Source organism: Trematomus bernacchii, unplaced genomic scaffold (assembly GCF_902827165.1).
Source record: "Trematomus bernacchii unplaced genomic scaffold, fTreBer1.1, whole genome shotgun sequence".
Classification (NCBI taxonomy): domain Eukaryota; kingdom Metazoa; phylum Chordata; class Actinopteri; order Perciformes; family Nototheniidae; genus Trematomus; species Trematomus bernacchii.
The window spans coordinates 1,465,418-1,483,015 of record NW_022987649.1 but is presented as its reverse complement, the minus strand read 5'-3'; the positions used below and the strand labels follow the sequence as shown (position 1 = coordinate 1,483,015).

Here is a 17,598-nt window from a genome sequence, read left to right as displayed (position 1 = left end):
ACCCTCTCTGTCCCTGTGCTCAGCGAAGCCGGACACTATCTGTCCGTCGGGGGGGAAGGACACACGCTTCTCTCCTTTACTTCTCTTCTTCTGGTTCCGGGCTCTCTCTGCTCCGTCATCACTCTGCTCCTCGTTGTCGCTGCAGTGGGTCATCGCTCTGTTAAGGACTCCACCATGGGGGTCCAGATCCACTGAGGTCCTCCAGGAGAGACTGGAGTCACACTCATTTAGAGTGTGTGCAACAGCTGACGTACCCACAGTTCCATCTGCCCTCTTGGAAGTGCTGCTCTCTCCACTCTGTGGTCACCTGGAAAGACAACACTCTGAAGAACGGATATCTTATTCATGAGGTGTGCACCGGGTTGCAAGTTAAACCCAATATGTTCATATCAAATTACACATTTAAAATAGGTGAGGCTCTGCACACTTCCAAAGTGAAATAAAAGTATTAGCATCAAAATACAGTTAAAGCTCCAAAAGTAAAAGTAGTGTTGTGCAGATTGGTCCATTTCAGAATAATATATATGATATGTTTTATAATGATTGATCATGAAAGTGTTCTCAAAGCTGGTAAAGGTGCAGCTAGTTTGAATGACTTTGTATACTGCAGGGTAGCTTGTGAATTTACTCCAGGTGGAACTAAAGTCTGATTTAAGACTTGATTATATTTCACATCATCAACACAATACACATTTAGTGAAAATAACTTGAGGTGCAGTGTTTCTATACTGACTCTAACACTGACTTTGACTTGTATAGAAGTATGAAACTGTAAGCTAAAATAAAAGCTTCTTCTTCACCTGTGCAGTAAACTGAAACATCTTCAGACGCTGGAATCACTGACGTAAAATACGCAGCGTACTCGGCCAATAGAATAGCAAAACGTGCTGACGTCACTTCCTGACCGGTAGTTTTGCGGGAAGTTTGGTCCTCGTTCAATACGCATTTACATCCTATACCTCCATGTTCATACGGCTTAACCTACAATAAACAACAAAGTCAAGGTGTGTATTCATCCCATCATTTCATAAATAGTGTTAGTGGCTGTTTGACTGACAGCGTCGCAGATATCGACGAACGTAATAAACGACATGAGAAGCTAGCGTGACAAGCTAATCAGATAGCCAGGTTAGCATGATAGCTAACGTTAACCGACACTGAAAACAATGTAACGTTATACCGTTCGCCCTCTAACGTTGTAAGGCTGTAAACGTAATTGTTCATGATGACGGGGGCTGCTATCTTTGCTTTACACATACTGACAGTGTCTGTACAGTAAAGCTTTGTTTACCAAACGTTAAAGCTGAAGACGACAGGAAGTGTTAAACTTACGGTTATCCGCTGGTAAACAGATGAACCGGACATCATGTAGCACCGAATGTGAAACCCGCATATACATAACCTTTACACTTTGAAAACCTACGCCCAACATGCATTAGGTCATAAAGCATGGAGAATAGCAATGTTGGAAAGTTACTAAGTACATTTACTCAAGTATTGTAGTTTTTGACACATTTGTACTGTAGTACCATTGAATACAACTTTATACTTCTACTCCACAAATATAGGCAAATATCGTACTTTTTACTCTAACTACATTTATTTGAACACTCACAAACTTTGCACATATAAAACAAACGATAAACTGATATGGTAAAATGCAGTACTGTTCTGCACAATCTGGTCCATATTGACAAACTACAACACTAAAAAGGTCTTGCATGTATACAAACAGAATATCATGATAACCATAATAATATAATACGGTGGAAAGATCTATTTTGCATGTACATTTCTATTACTTTTGATACTTGAAGCATATTTGGCTGCTAATACTTTTTTACTTTTACTTAAATAACATTTTGTAATCGGGGATTTTACTTGTCGTGGAGTATTCTAAGACCATAGTATATGCACTTTTATTTAAGTAAAGGATGTAAGTACTTCTTCCAACACTGGAGACTACCATGTGACACTGGGTGTGTGTGCTTTAGATGCCTCCTAAAAAGAAGGCAGCAGGGAAAGGCAGAGCTCCAGCCAAGAGGCAGCTGGCGGAGGAGTTCCCCCCTGGAGAGGTCCTCACAGACACAGGGAAGAAGTCCTGGAAGCTGGGGGCTCCCATCGGCCAAGGGGGCTTTGGCCTCTTATATTTGGGTAAGAATAGATTGAATGCAGATAAAGCACCTCCAAAATCCAACATGCAATGCTGAAAGACATGTATAGATCATGGGACGTGTTTTAAGACTAAGCGTAATCACTGAATTCAGATTAAGATGTGTAACTCTCAGACACTTTTTACTGACCAAGTTATCATCTGAAAAATGTGACATTGCAGATGAATACAACTATATAGATAGAGATAGATAGATAGGTACTTTATTGATCCATAATTGGTTAATGATTTTGTTAAAGCAGCAATGTGTTCAGGCATTCAAATCTTAAAATGAAAGGTGGAAAAAAGGATAAACATAATCAAATAAAAGCAATGAAGAACAGAAAGTCTATATACATATGAATCAGCAGAAGTGTTCCGTTCTCTTGTTCCCAGCTCATGAGAATTCTGCCAAGCCTGTGGGTGCTGATGCTCCGTATGTCATCAAAGTGGTGAGTCTCTAAACAACCGGAAAAATAACTCCAATGTTCTTGTGTACGTGTTTTCATATGCACTTTGGATTTCACAATCAATTCAATGATAGTCAATACCAATTCCAACTCTCGCAAAAAACATAACAATAAATTAACTTTAAATTACACTACATTGTTTCTTAATAATCTGTCAAATAATTATATTTTATCATGGTGTTAATAATATCACATATACCAAGATAGAGGATATTATCAATATGTACTACTCCTATGTAGACGTTAGACAACACACCTGTCAGAGACAGTCTCACACAGCTGTTCCACCTCTTTACCTGCAGCAACAGTCCCTTGTATTAAAGAGATGCACTGATGTACGGCCTGTTTCTCTCCTCGGCACATATGGTGATATGGGCCAATGGCATAAGTCGGTGATTCTTTTGAAGGACTTGGAACTGTTGATCGAACTGCATTTTTTTTTTATGATGGACAAATTCTGAAGGCGATACATTTTTGTGGACAATGTACCACACAGTAATATAGAGGCCATCTACTCTCTGTGAAGAGGAAAAGAGTGCATGCTGCAGGATTTCTTCCAGATAAAGAGAGTGTTTATTCGGAATCAGTAGAGTAATCTATCATCAGAGAATCTTGCCAACTTCTGATCACTTCCCTGGAAAATGTTTTACATCTCCTAAACTTTGTCTGAAGTTTTGCTGCTGAATCAGTCTGCTGTGCCATCAGCTCTAAAGGCCCGGACACACCAGGCCGATTTTGGCCGTCGATGGGCGTCGACACGCCCTACTCAGATTGGTGTGTCCCGCACCGTCGTGTCTTTTCAGCCGTGCCGACACCTTTTCGGCCGAAAACCCACCGATTCAACATGTCGAATCGGTGGGCAGTCGGCAAAATAAATCACTCTGATTGGCTGTTCAGCTTAGCGAATCAGTGCATGAGAAGCGAAATGGAAGTGAGGGACCCAAACAAACGATTAAGAAGGCAAATCTGAGATTTCATTTAACTCCAGCTCTCGACACAGGTTCAGGAAAGCCCCATGAGCTTCTCGCTGTAGAGTGAAAATGGAACACACGCTATTTGTTGTTTGTTTATATCACGCAGTCTGTTCTTCTTCTCTCGGTTATCACGCAGTCTGTCTTCCGGTTGTTGCCTCTTTTGAATGACGAATACACACTACCGCCGCCTGCTGGCAAGGAGAGTTATTGCCACTCACGCATGCGCAGTGCGTACGTGCTACTTGGCCGTTGGCTGAAGTCTTTGCGGTGTGTTCCAGTGTGACACATGGCCAAGACGCAGGAGACGTGAGGCGACACAACAGTCGGGGGTCCGTCTGTGTCAGTTCTTTGGTGTCAGCTTGGTGTGTCCGGACCTTAACCTGTTAAGCCCGAGAGACCCCGGTACCGAGGCACTGCCGCAACATCTTGCAGGAAACAGTGTCTGAGGGCATGTTCATTTAATAAACTATGAATGTTTTATATCCATGTAACGGGAAGAAACTCATCTAACTGATCATTTTTATTTTTTTTTCAAAAGAAAACCCACAATGCTAACACTGAGCCTCTGAATTAGCAACGAGCGAAAAAATGCTAACAGATTACTGCACCGAAAATAATAATAATAATAAATGGAATTTATAAAGCGCCTTTCAAGGGACCCAAGGTCGCTGTACATGGTGGACAGACAAAACAAAACAGACAATGAGGAGCAAACAAAACACAAATAAAATAAAGGAGGCCGGGGGACCAGGAAAGGACTAGAGTCCGAAGGCCAGGGTGAACAGGTGCCTTTTCAGTGCGGATTTGAAGATGTCCAGTGAGGCAGCGTTCCGGATCTCAGCAGGAAGTGCATTCCAGAGGGTGGGGGCCGCAACACTGAACGCCCTGTCACCCACAGTACGAAGGCGTGAGCGGGGGATGGAGAGCAGGCCCGTGTCTGAGGACCGCAGACTCCGAGAGGGGGTGTAGGGATGTAGGAGGTCTGTTAGGTACTGGGGGGCGAGGGTATGGAGGGACTTGTACGTGAGGAGGAGTGTTTTGTAGTGAATCCGGGACTTGACCGGCAGCCAGTGTAGGTGGATGAGGCTGGGGGTGATATGTTGCCATATGTAAGCCTCGCGGCAGAGTTCTGGACATATTGGAGTCTGGCCAGGGCTTTGCTGGGAACCCCGGACAGGACTCCATTGCAGTAGTCCAGACGGGATGTAATGAAAGCGTGTATGAGTGTTTCTGCCACAGAGTCAGAGAGTGAGGGGCGGAGTCTGGCAATGTTTTTGAGATGGTAGAAGGCGGATTTGGTCAGGGATTTGATATGCGCCTGGAAGGAGAGGGTGGAGTCCAGGACGACTCCCAGGTTGCGGACTTCAGTGGACGGGGAGATGGAGCAGCCGTCAATGGTGAGAAGCAGGTCACCAACCTTCTGGAGCTGCGCCTTGGGAGCCACAATGATGAGCTCAGTTTACTCAGAATCACTCACAAAACCTTATTATTTATCTTTTCTCCACATCCATGACATCGATTCACATCGTGAGGTGACACAGAATCGAAGGGTACCCTCATTATCACTGAATTATACGAAATCGCGACGTTATAAACAAAAACAGAAATCAAAACAGGTGGCGCTAGGTAGCTAAAAATGCTAACATGCTTACCTTGGCTCTGTAGTCTCTCCAAAGTGGTCTTCAATGGCATTAAAACGATAAAAACGCTGCTGAAGTTAATCCATAGGTTAATCCAATGTGTCGGTGTCCCTTTGAAATGATTTCTGATAATCCATGAGCATTGAGACTGCTTTTCCGTTTCTAGATGTCAGAGCGAGAGATAGTTTCACTCTAATGCAAAATTACATGCGCAAAGCCCCCAACTTTTGTTTTACAATGAGTGTGTGTGGGGGACTCCCCCTTCGATTCTATTGGCTCTAACGGTCAGAAAGAGGTGTCAACCATCAAAATCGACCAATGGGTTCCAGAGATATGGAAAAAAAAACATTTTCACCCAAATCACCTCAGAGGTGGAGTGTTTTTGGCTAAATCTCTCTAAAAAGGTCAAATGTCACTTGTTTTGCATCAATCTTGATACAGGGTACTTATTATATGTTGTACTTTGGATTCCTAAAGCTTTTAGTCTACTAACCCATCATCCAAGGGTAGTTTTCACTATAAGTAAAAAAGAACTTTTGGACGGACACTATAATTTACAGTTTTTTACTATGTAAAATCTGAATTTTCTTTAAAATAAAAAAACATCTATATTGTTCTGACTTTTCTAAATCCAACTCACAGTTTTATCATTACTTTGAGAAAAAAGATTATTAATTTAACCCTTTTAGAAGGGAAGATATGGTCATTTGTTCTGGGAATGTCATTTTCGAGCCTGAGACCTGAAAAACAGGCTCAGGGCTTAACAGGTTAAGAATTAAACATTAAAACAGCCCGAGAATTTCTCTGTCCGAGCCAAAAGACACTAAATGTCATTTAGTGAAATGGCTAAAAACATTGGTATCGGAAGTGTTCATTTTGTTAATTTAAACATCAGTTTTGGACTCGGCTGAGAAATGAGCAGTTGGTGCATCCCTTGTGTTAACATGCTGAATGGAAACTGATCAGTAATCTGGTTCTTTTGTCCACAGGAGCCCAGTGACAATGGACCACTGTTCTCGGAGCTCAAGTTCTACATGAGAGCTGCTAAACCTGACCTGAGTAAGCCAACTTACCATTCCTCACACACACCCTCCAACACACACACCTAGAAGTATGACATTAACTAAAGGTAGCCTTGTGATCATAACACAACTCTCTCCAGCACGGCAAACAAATAAAAGAAAGAAAGTTCTTTAATTAAAAAAGACAATCTCGTGTCTGAGGTGCGGGGGGGCCCTGCAGAGGAAGGGAAGCTTTTGGTGGCAGCGCTGTTGGCCCCCAGGCCACAGCTTTGCATTTTATATAATAACAATCCAAATGTCAATCTCCCCTGACAATTAACTGTTATATTACTAAGGAACCAACGGCTCATATTTTATTCATGCTGGAATCTCACGTTGTTGGTAAATATTTGTCCCAGCAGCAGATTAGCTCGCGGCGGTGCTGCCCAACCCCCCCCCACCCTCACTCCATGGAATTATACTCTTATTACTTTAAGCATTACAGCCATCACCCAGTTACCCCAGCTCTAGTTAGCAGCATGCCACATGAAACGGTAGCAACCCAACTGTCCTTGGTTGAGTGGGCATTTACACATACTTTCAGCACATTTCTCAAACAACATCTTGTCCTGCAGTTCAGAGCTGGGTGAAGTCTCACAAGCTGAAAGTTCTGGGCGTTCCAAGGTACTGGGGCTCAGGTCTGCATGAGAGAGGAGAGAAAAGGTAAGCCATTTCTCAAGTGAAGTTTCACCTTTCACACTTTTAGTCTTCCATCAGACGCAAACAACTCCTGATCCAAGAGTTTGGTAGTATAAATGAACCTTATACGATACAAGATTTTGTTAAAATATAATCGGAATAACCTAACACAAGTACACATTGTCTGCAACATGCAAAAGACTTCCATACTCTGGAGTATTGAAAAAAGAGTGAGCTGGTTACGTTTCTTTAGGATTTTAACAGCTTTTGGATTTACAGAAAAACATATGACACAACACAATGAATAAGGACACTTACTTATTTGAACTTGGCAATTTGACATCTAACCATAAAATGAATGATCCAAAAGACCTTGTCTGATCTTACAGCTCAGAATAAACTGAGCTACACCAACACTGTACTGCAGTGGGGCTAGTGTGACACCTCAGAAGCACTACAGACTTATTCTTTGTTCCTTCCAGGTACAGGTTCATGGTTATTGACCGGCTCGGCACAGACCTGCAGAAGAAGTTTGAAGAATGTGGGAGGAGGTTCCCAAGAAAACTGGTTCTACAGCTCGCTCTGCGTCTGGTTGTTTTTTTCATTTCACTTTCATGTTTTCCACTGAGTGGCAAGAGTTGTGTCATTTTGAACCAACGAGTTGTGAACAAATGGCAAATGGGTGCAAGAGCTGCGCCTAAAGAAAAGTTCTGTCATATTCAGTTTATTTTGAATACTGAAAATGATATTTTTTGCTTAAAAAATAACCAAAGCTCGGCACTTTGATTTGTTTTGCACGTGTTTCTCTGTAGGGATGGGTAAAGTCTAAAATGATTAAAGATTTCAGTATTGATGCGCTCCCATGTTAGTGGCACTTTTACAAGTACTTTTAAAAGTTTTGGTGTCATTTATGATCACGCGGCAAAGGGACAATCTTTTTTAAAGGTTGTTCTGACTAATGTAGATTCTGCTTCTTAACAGTTGATCAAGTGAATACGTTTAGATATTTGTGTTATTTTCTTTCTTAAATATAGTGGGGTATTTAAATAAGGACGTATGTTTTAAAGGTCTGGGTGCCGTGTTGGCGGGGTTGCAGGGCTCGCTGCTCCGCCCTTTTAGGCAGTCGGGCATTGTTTCTGATAGCAACGTTTCTGATAGGGCCGTGGCTGTAAAGCCAGTCCACATTTCCGATATTACGTCATATCGGACGCAAATCTGGATCAGCTCCGTTGTACCCCCGTTTTTAGAGATTTGGGTACAGAGATAAAGAGAGAGGGTTTTATTTTCTGACGCTGCGTGAGACTCCTTACACACCGGGGACACATATTTATGTATAAAAGACATAAAAAAGTGCATTTTGCATGATAGGTCCCCTTTAAAATAATTTGGTTAATAAGTTATTCATTAATAAAAATGTATTAATACTGGTATCTGCCTGACTAATGACATGGCTCACTTCTGCATTAACCCATGTTATTAAGATATTTGAATGCTAATATTAATGTTTATCCTTGTTTTTTTTACTCTTTCAGTTGGATATTCTGGAGTTCATCCATGACCATGAGTACGTTCATGCTGACATCAAGGCCTCCAACCTCATGTTGGGCCACAGTGATCCAGACCAGGTCAGTACAGCTTGAAGCATCCAAAGAATAAAATAAAACATTGTTTTAAAATGGTGCTTCTACAACCTTAAACTTTTCAGCACTGCATGTGTTAGAGTGGAGAAGCTCCTCTGACCCCTCGCTGCTCCTGAAGCAGCGAGGGGAGTGTGTTTTTGATCATCACACACACGTGCTGCTTCATTAGATTCAATTAATCCTGCAGAGGAGGGAGGGAGGGTGTGTGTGTGCTTGGTGTGGTGTGTGTGTGTGTTCCAAACTGGGAGATTAGATGGCAGCAGCTAAGAGGTTTTCCTAACAAACACGGCAGGGGAAAATATTTAATTTGCAGATTAATAATGTATCATTGGTGGTGTTATTAAAAAGCTTTTTATAAATGACAATTTAAGAATAGGCCCCTCAGGATTGTATTATTAGGTGAGGCTTTTGTAGCTGTGATATTTGTATGTTTTCCCCTGGAGTTACTGGGATGTAGCTTTGTTCTTATTTTTGCATGTTTCTTTATTAAAGCAATTAAAGACTAAATAATAATGCTTAGTTTATGTTGATGGAATAACAATTTGAATTTAAAAACGGGGAATCATCTGCTCCCCATACTGTCAGTTAAAGTGCTGAGACATGCCAAATATGTTTTTATAAATAGAGAACAGGTTTAATCCTGTTGTTGGTGTGTGTTTGTCTTTCAGGTTTACTTGGTAGATTATGGGCTGGCATACAGGTATGCACCCGACAGTGTGATAAAAGAGTACAAGGAGGACCCCAAGAGATGTCACGACGGTACCATCGAGTTCACAAGCATCGACGCACACAAAGGAGCAAGTAGGTACATCACACTACGAGTAGATTCATAAAACCTCCCGTACGCTGCCAGGTCTTTACTCTGTGGTGGGGGGTAAACATTTACAAAAAGAGAAAGGCCATACAGAAACGTATTAGTGATTTGTCACTGGTCCCACTAATTACACAACAAAAATCTAAAAAGTGATCTAAGAGGTGGGATCTCAACCAAAAGAAAGTGAACATTTCTCATAAAACCAGAAATTGCAGTTTTTGTGATTGATCTAACTTCAAAGCAACCATGTCCTGACTCCAGCTTCATACCTAACACATCAACATGAGGATTTGTTATAATACTGCATGGAGTGGTGCAGTGTTAATGTCTTTGTGTAGGCCGACCCAGAAGTTAGCATCAAGGGCTCCCTCAACAAAAAGGGTTGTGGCATATTGCAGAAAATAACATCTCTGTTAAACACGTTTTTCATACACCTTTTGTATCCACAAATGAACACCACTTTTTCAAACGTTGATGCAATCTCTTAAAGTAAAAAGCTAACGTTAGCCTATAAAGGAACTACATCACGGTCACATGACTTCACTTCACAGATGCTAAACTAAAGGCGGCTAATGTTTAGTAGTCTAATTTATTCACTCTGTTTTTATGAGAGTATTTACTGACATGTTTGATGTCGGAGAACAAAAATCTCTTCAGCTTGTGTTAACCTCAGACCTGTCAGGGTTGAACAAAAACAAGTTCAAAAAAGCTTTCACTTACAGATGAGGGATCATTCCTACTCTGCTCTAATTCAGCATGTAATGCTGGTAATGCTGGTAATGCTGTTGCTGGCAGTAGGTGATGCTGCTGATGTGGTTGTGTGTGTGCAGCTGCGTGCCGGCGCAGCGACCTGGAGATCCTGTGTTACTGCATGGTGCAGTGGCTGTGTGGACGCCTGCCCTGGGAGGACAAGTTGCAGGACCCCCTCTACGTCAGAGACTGCAAAATCAGGTGAGCGGCACATATCATCTCTGACACACAAGGTGGTCTTCACAAATCTGACCTCTCAGGTAAAGCCGGGGGTCCACTGAGAAACATCATGCTGCTTGCTTTTCTCTTACAGGAGTCAAGAAAACATCTCTGAATTTATGAACCAATGTTTCTCCTCTCAAGACAAGCCAGGTAAGAACACACACACGTAGAGGAACAGTGGCCATGCAACTTCCTCATTAAGTAAGAGTTAAGACAAGTCTATTTTATTTTGACAGCCCAATATTATAAACGTGCTTCCACCAGAATGACTCCAGTGGGGTAGGGATCTGTGGATCTGTGATCCACTGCTAACGATTTGGAATTGCTTTAAACAGACACCCCAAACTTACAATCACAATACATTTGAATGACAGTATATAAAGCTTCTTGCATCATCAAAATGGATTTGATTTATATGGTTATTCCCTAATAACAACAGGGTTCCCGCGATCCCTAAAGCCCACAAGGGCATTTTATTAATGAATGTAAAAATAAGGCCTTTTCTAAGCTCGTCACAACAAAAGACTTCATTAACAAATTGTCTAGTGGATTATTCATAGGAGAATTTCTATTGTCGAGGACAGCCCAACAACTATTTGGAGACCATTTGAGCAAACTGCAAGATGGGAATCAAAGGCAGTGCAATGCCACCTGCAGAGTGAACACTAGAAACATGCCAATGTTACAGTAAACATTTGTGCAAAGTCATTGATGTTTTTTCTTTCTTTAATGTAGGTCGTTAAATTAAATTCCAAGAGGCATTAAGACATTTTAAACGTTATAAAAAGTCCTAAATCTAACTATCCTTAAGCTTTAGGAACCCTGTTATTCACGTCTATAAATAGCCCTCTAAATCCAGACCTGCTCGGTCCTCATTAGAATAAAAGTCCTTAAACACACTGCAGTAATATTTATAGTGGAGACTGTAAGAGGCAACTCTAACGTTTGGTGTCTGGCTGTGTTGAGAGTTGCCTTTTTAATGTTGGCACTGTGACCTGCAGAAAGCGTGTGGTTCAGACAGAGGAGAGGAACACGGAGCGTCACACCTCCTTCCTTCTGCTGCGCCCAACACAAGCAAAGTGTTGTTTACAACTCCATCTGTGACTGTGTGTCAAATCTGAGGAAAGTCACACCAAACACAAGCAGACAGGACGCTGCGACCACAGCAGAAAGTCTTGGAACAGAGAGACAAGTCCAGTCGGTTATTGATGTAGTCCCTGTCACTAAACGTGGATCACAGCACAAAGAAACCCCTCCTGGAGCTAACTGGTACCACTGATCCTGGAGGGTCTCAGTGTGTGATGAGTTTCAATTATTTTGCCCTGGTTTGTTTCAGAGGAGATCCAGAGGTTCATGGAGGAGGTGAAGTCTCTGGGATACCAAGACAAGCCTCCGTATGAGAAGCTGCGCTCCATCCTGCAGGCCGGCCTCAAGTCCATCCGGGCTAAAGATGACGGCACACTCACGTTCCCTGCTGTCAGTGGAGCTGTGTCTCCTGCTGCCAAGGTCAGGACACACACACACACACACTACAGCTCCAGTCCCTCCAGAGTCTTTCACTAAAATGACCAACTCACTGCAGGTTATTAGTAATGTTAGCGTGCATCAGTATTTGCAGTGCAGTATTTATTTATGGACGAACAAACTGTAGACACACTGCACAGCTACACTCACTAGCTATGACGTTATAGCACACACATACTCATCATCATCAGTCACACATGCTCTCCTTTCTCCCCCCTTTTTCCTTGCTGGCTAAAGTTACACACACTCACTCAGGAGTCATTTGCTACTTATATAACACATTGAAATAACCCCGAGGAGTAGCAATAAGAATGTAGCTGTGGACGTAGCAGTGCAGTGTGTGCACTGTGCTATTTGGAGCATTGACTGATAGTGGTGTTGAAATGAATCGCGATGCATCTTAGTTGAACAATAGTTAGTCCAATTAGTTGGACAATAAAGTTCTATGGTTCAAAATAACTTCCTGGTAGCAACGTCACATTGAATTGTAATAAACCCGGGCTAGCGCAAATATGGCGGAGGGAGGTGAAAATCAAGAGCAAGTCATTGTAAATTAGTATTTTGAAAGTGGACATTGGGCACATTATGGATTTTAAGAACTCAATGGACTCAAAGACCCGGACAAGTTGTTTTCAATGTCTTGGCTTTAAGACCATTCAAATATTATCGTTGAAATCAGATTATAAATACTTAAAGGGCCCATGTCATGGCCATTTCCACTGATCATAATTCCATTGTTGAGGTATACTAGAATGGATTTATATTGTGCATCTCTCCAAACTCACATTGGTTTCTCAAACAGCATCTCTGTAAACTACGTGTATTCACTGAATTTCACTCTCTGCCTTTAACGGCTCGTTGTAGCTCCAATAGCTCCAGCCCCCACCCTCCCTGTGAGCACAGTGTGCTCTGATTGGTCGGGACGTTGTGAATCACGCTGAGCTCCGTGGAGGTGTTGTTTCCTTGTTTAGGATACACAGCGAAACACAGCCAAACTCATCCTGAGCACACACAAAGTCACAGCCGAAGTAAAAACAATAAGTGTGGCTTGATATTGAGTAAGAAAAAGGTTGATAAACGCTGTGAGAATGGGTCTGCAGAGAGAATGGGTCTGCAGAGAGAATGGGTCTGCAGAGAGAATGGGTCTGCAGAGAGAATGGGTCTGCAGAGAGAATTTCGCCACGATCCCAACTGTCTGTTATCAGCCTGCAGCCAGGGAGGAGAAATCAGCTGAGCTCCCTGCACACAGATGTGTGTGTGTGAGGAAGTCCGTGGATTGGTCAATTTGGACTTATCAGCGGGGGCTTAACGTAACGGCTCCGCGGACGTAACGTAACGGCTCCATGTATTGGTCCATTTCGTTCCGGGTACGGCTTGACATCATGCCGTATCCGGAACGAAATGGAAGAATCAAATGGACAATGACGTATCTCCAGCGAGGCGTTTTGGGGAGGTATTTTCTGTGTTAGAGTTTTACTCGCTACAGGGTGTACTTTGAGGGTTTTGACTCTGCACACCGTTTACATGCATAAAAACCTTCATAACACACAAGGGGACGGGTAATAACTGGAAAAGCATAACATGGGACCTTTAAATAGTGCTTGATAAAAAAAAAAAACTAAAATTTATTATTCACTTACAAAATGTTGATCTCTGATTGATGAAATGTGATGAGGCTAACTTAATCTCCTAAATTGATGGGAGTTATGTGTCACAGTAAGACAGAGGAATGTAAGTCTGAGCCCACATGCAGTGTTTCTGTTGTCTGCTGTGTTCAGACTCAAGTCATGTGTGTGATGCCACATTCAGGGTCCTTTCTTTAACAGAAGACCGTTGCTACAAGCTGCAGCTGGAAGTATTAGTTTTGTTTTTGAGGATGGAACAACTTCACACAGATATAGGGATGCTAGAGCTATACAATTGGTTTATTGTAGTTTACAATTTCATGTCAAGACATTTATGTTATTGATTTCTGATGCACTTTCTAAATAATAAAAAGGGAGTTCATATGTATCTTACTGCTTGTATTCGTTGATGATAAAGTAGCCATGGCAGTAATATAGAAAATTGAGGATGCAACGCATCGTGCTGCATCGTGATATGGAATCGTTGACAGGATAACTAAACCGTAATGGAATGGTGAGGCCAGAGAAGATGCACAGCCCTATTGACTGAGAACAAGAATTGAGATGCTAGAAGCTGGAAGTGATGTTTAACAACACTGGCATTTCTTTTAAAGAGGCCCTTTTCTGCTTTTTGTGGTGTTGCCTCTCCTGGAGAGTGTATTATAGGTTTTCCTGCATGTAAATGGTCTGCAAGGCTAAAACCCCTGTGTTCCTTCCAGAGGGAGTTTCTCTCCCACACACACCCCCATTTATACAAAAAATAAAAGGGCAGTTATTATTATATACTCTACAAGTATATTACAGATAATTTACATGTAATCTGTAATATACTGCAGACCTCTGTTTTCTGCTATCCCTCTCCAGTTGGTATAGATATAATAGAGTGAGCTTATCTAGGAAGATACTATATCTGAAGAGAGGATATATCTCTATCTAGCTCTCTCTCTCTCTCTCTCTCTCTCTCTCTCTCTCTCTCTCTCTCTCTCTCTCTCTCTGTCTCTCTATCCCTCTCCAGCCTCTCTCTCTCTATCCCTCTCCAGCCTCTCTCTCTCTCTCTCTCTCTCAATCTCTCTCTCTCTCTCTCCAGTCTCTCAATCTCTCTCTCTCTCTCGTTGCATATGGATGATGTCACTGGGGACGTGGATTTGCCAAGCGAAAGGTCACCCGGCCCCGGCGCTGGTTATTGTATGTAATTATCCCGCCAATCTGTTCACCTCAGCGGGCGCCATGTGGTGATCATGAGGTAGCAATTGTCAAAATGGAGACAAAAATGAAAGGGGGGGGGGGGGGGAATAAGAGTGTTTCTGCAGTATAGAGGCCCAACAAGAGGAGGATGGGCAGAGGAGTGGAAGTGACTGTTTCTCTTTTCAAAGCAGACTCTACAGTCGCCTTGATTTCAGATGTTATATTTCAGTGATGCTGAGGAACCTGCATCTCTGCCCACCCCACGCCTAAACATGCATAGAAATGCTCTGAGGTTAAAAGGGAAACACAGTCTGTCTGTATTACTGCTGGGTGAGACTTTACAAACAGAAGCCTGGAGGAAGACGTCCTGTGGCATCATCATTAAGTAGGGATGGGTATCGTTAAGGTTTTAACGGTACTACTACTTTTATTGATACCGCTTATCGATCCGGTCCTTTAACGGTACTCTTATCGGTTCTTTTGGAGAAAAGAAAAAGGTAAATTAACTAAACAAATTGTAAATAATGTGAACTTACAGAACTGTGAAAAACAAAAAACAAGTATTTACTACATAAACACAGTGGTACAGAGCAACAGAGGTGGGGCATACAGGTGTGCTGAAAAAAAGGCCTAACGGTTCTTCTGGAGGAAGATTAAGGATACATAACACCTGACGTGGAAACGTTACTCGTGGATGGGGCTACAGAGCTACTAGAAAGACAGTCGAAAACGGTGCATTTCTCCGTCTGAATGTGGTGCACTTTTGCTAAATGTTTAGACAAATTGCTCGTGTTACCGCCCTTACATGCTTAACTCTTATTGCACTTTTGGTAACGAGCATTGTCCACATCGAGACGGGTAAAGTTTAACCACACCTCGGAGCGCTTAGTTCTCTCCTCCGTGTGTGTGTGTTGCTGCATGTAGCAGAGCGTGTGTGTAAACTGCCCCGCCCCCTCGCACACAGACGGGGGAGAGAGAGCTCTCGTCTGGATTGGAAAGATCGAAAATACATCATAGACGCATTTTGTAGTCTTATTGCGTATTAGAAACGGAGTTGGCGACACTAAAACTGCAATGTAATGTTTGTGTAGCAATAATACATATGACATATCATTTTTTTAATGTCTCCAGTACCGATGAAAAGATCGATAAGGTCGGAGCTTAACGGTACCACGGTCTTTAATAATTCAGCCCCGGGGCTCGTTTAATACCGGGGCTCTGTACCCATCCCTATCACCAAGTCAGAGTTTCTCTCTGTGTTTCACGACTCTGAAGGCCTTGAGAGGTTCACCAAACACACTGCTTTTTGTTTTTAGTTAAAAAACGAAAAACTTCTTCATTCAACATTGAAAGGAGTGTGTTGTACTTTACATGCTATCCCCTTTATAGCAGTTTGTTTTATTTTGAAGGAGCATTGAATGTGGGACCAGCCGTCTCCTGCTCAGCTGCAGGAGGGGAGATGTTAGAGAAATACATTCCGTGTATTCTGAACAATGGGTGCAGCTCATTCAAAGTAACTCCCACATAGTTCACCTAAATGTCCACTCTTCATTTTGTTTTATTCTTCTCCTTCCAGAAAACCACTAAGAGAAAGAAAGCCGCAGCTGAAGAAGAGGAGAATGAGACCGATGGACAACCCATCAAGAAAAAGAGAGTCGCAAAGAAAAAAGGTATCGGATATATCTGAGCTCTTTCACTTACAATGTATTTATTAAATGAGTATTTAGGGAGAGATGGCACAAGGATACAACAACATGTCTAACTGTCCAGGGAAATAAATACAACAACAAATCAAAAGTATTGAACAGATTTAAATGTTGACTAGACAGTGGCGCTGGATAAAAAGTCAGAGGATCGCAAAGTGATGACATCCTGAGGAAGACTGTTAAAACTGGGATGGCAATCATCTGAAGAATAGATTCAATATCTTAGTCAGGACCAAAGTAGGCCAAAGGAAATGCAATGTATGGGACAACATTTCGGTTCAGCATATGCCACTTCTCTTTGTAGTTTCCTGTTCTGGGGATGTTTTTCTAGCATAAACAAAACATGCTTTATATTCCATGCTCAATGGGCTGAATGCTACAAATCTCTGAGATAGCATCATGCTAGCTATTACAACAAGAAATGACTTTACTTACAGAGCAAGCGTGGCAGCTCCTAACAAGGAAGCCGAGACAGAAGACAAGCACATAGATAATATCAAGCAGTGTACACATAATGAAACATACAATGTACATGAAGCTGGTGTGTTTGAAGGGGCTTTATGTAGCCTCAGTGTAACAGGATGGTCTCCCCTGCAGAAGTGAACGGGGTGAAGAAGAGTCCCGCAAAAACTCCTGGACCAAAGAAGGTACGCAGCACTGGCAAAGTGGGGGACCCCAAATCCAGACTGGTGGAGATGGGCACCCAGACGTCCCCCGGACTCACCCTGAGGTCCAGAGGCAGACCCAAGAAAACCAGCGCCTGAGCCCCCCCCCCACCTGTCTACACTCCTCCCTCCTGCCTCTCATCTGCTCCTACAAGAGTCACTTTTCTACTTGTTTCTGGTTTCTATTCGTTACGCACTATTACATGTTGATTTTATTTGGTGTCATTGAAGACAGGCCTATTGTAATAAAGAGTCATTAAAACGTCAATCTGTTTGTCTTAATTCAAGGTTTCAGGGTCAATGGCTAGATTGTGATGGAAATAAACTCCCTGTCATTCACAAACACTTTGAGAGAGATTCAGTTATTTCATTCTTTATGAGACCAGCCAAGAAACGTGCAAATTATGAATTCCAGACAGACTTTTCTAAAATCAAGGCCTGGATCCACTGTGAGGCCACAGATCACTGCACTACCGGTCTTGATGAGGCCTTTGTCTTTATTAAGTGTGTATTGTTAATATGAGTAATCCT

The 17,598-nt window shown here is 42.3% G+C and overlaps 2 protein-coding genes across 3 annotated transcripts in view; one reads left to right on the top strand and one right to left on the bottom strand.

Moving 5' to 3' along the window:
- Positions 1 to 244, bottom strand: part of si:dkey-288a3.2 (protein phosphatase 1 regulatory subunit 37) — a 74,217-nt gene extending 73,973 nt beyond the window's left edge. Inside the window, 1 exon segment of the mRNA XM_034134770.1 lies at positions 3 to 244. Within this exon segment, the coding sequence (XP_033990661.1) occupies positions 3 to 153 (151 nt within the window). The 5' untranslated portion in view covers positions 154 to 244.
- On the top strand, positions 188 to 17,335 carry vrk1 (VRK serine/threonine kinase 1). 2 transcript variants are annotated; one of them, XM_034134779.1, is made up of 13 exons: positions 188 to 350; positions 1,995 to 2,154; positions 2,549 to 2,604; positions 6,226 to 6,295; positions 6,873 to 6,960; positions 7,419 to 7,527; positions 8,469 to 8,561; positions 9,245 to 9,377; positions 10,221 to 10,341; positions 10,454 to 10,512; positions 11,699 to 11,868; positions 16,273 to 16,365; positions 16,998 to 17,335. In XM_034134779.1, the coding sequence occupies exons 2-13, from the start codon at positions 1,995 to 1,997 to the stop codon at positions 17,325 to 17,327; spliced, it is 1,482 nt and encodes a 493-aa protein (XP_033990670.1). In that variant the 5' UTR covers positions 188 to 350; the 3' UTR covers positions 17,328 to 17,335. The 2 variants fall into 2 exon arrangements, with proteins under 2 accessions (XP_033990670.1, XP_033990669.1); XM_034134778.1 differs by lacking the exon at positions 188 to 350 and adding an exon at positions 830 to 1,004 and having other exon boundaries at positions 16,273 to 16,366; positions 17,000 to 17,335.
- The last annotated feature ends 263 nt before the right edge of the window (positions 17,336 to 17,598 follow it).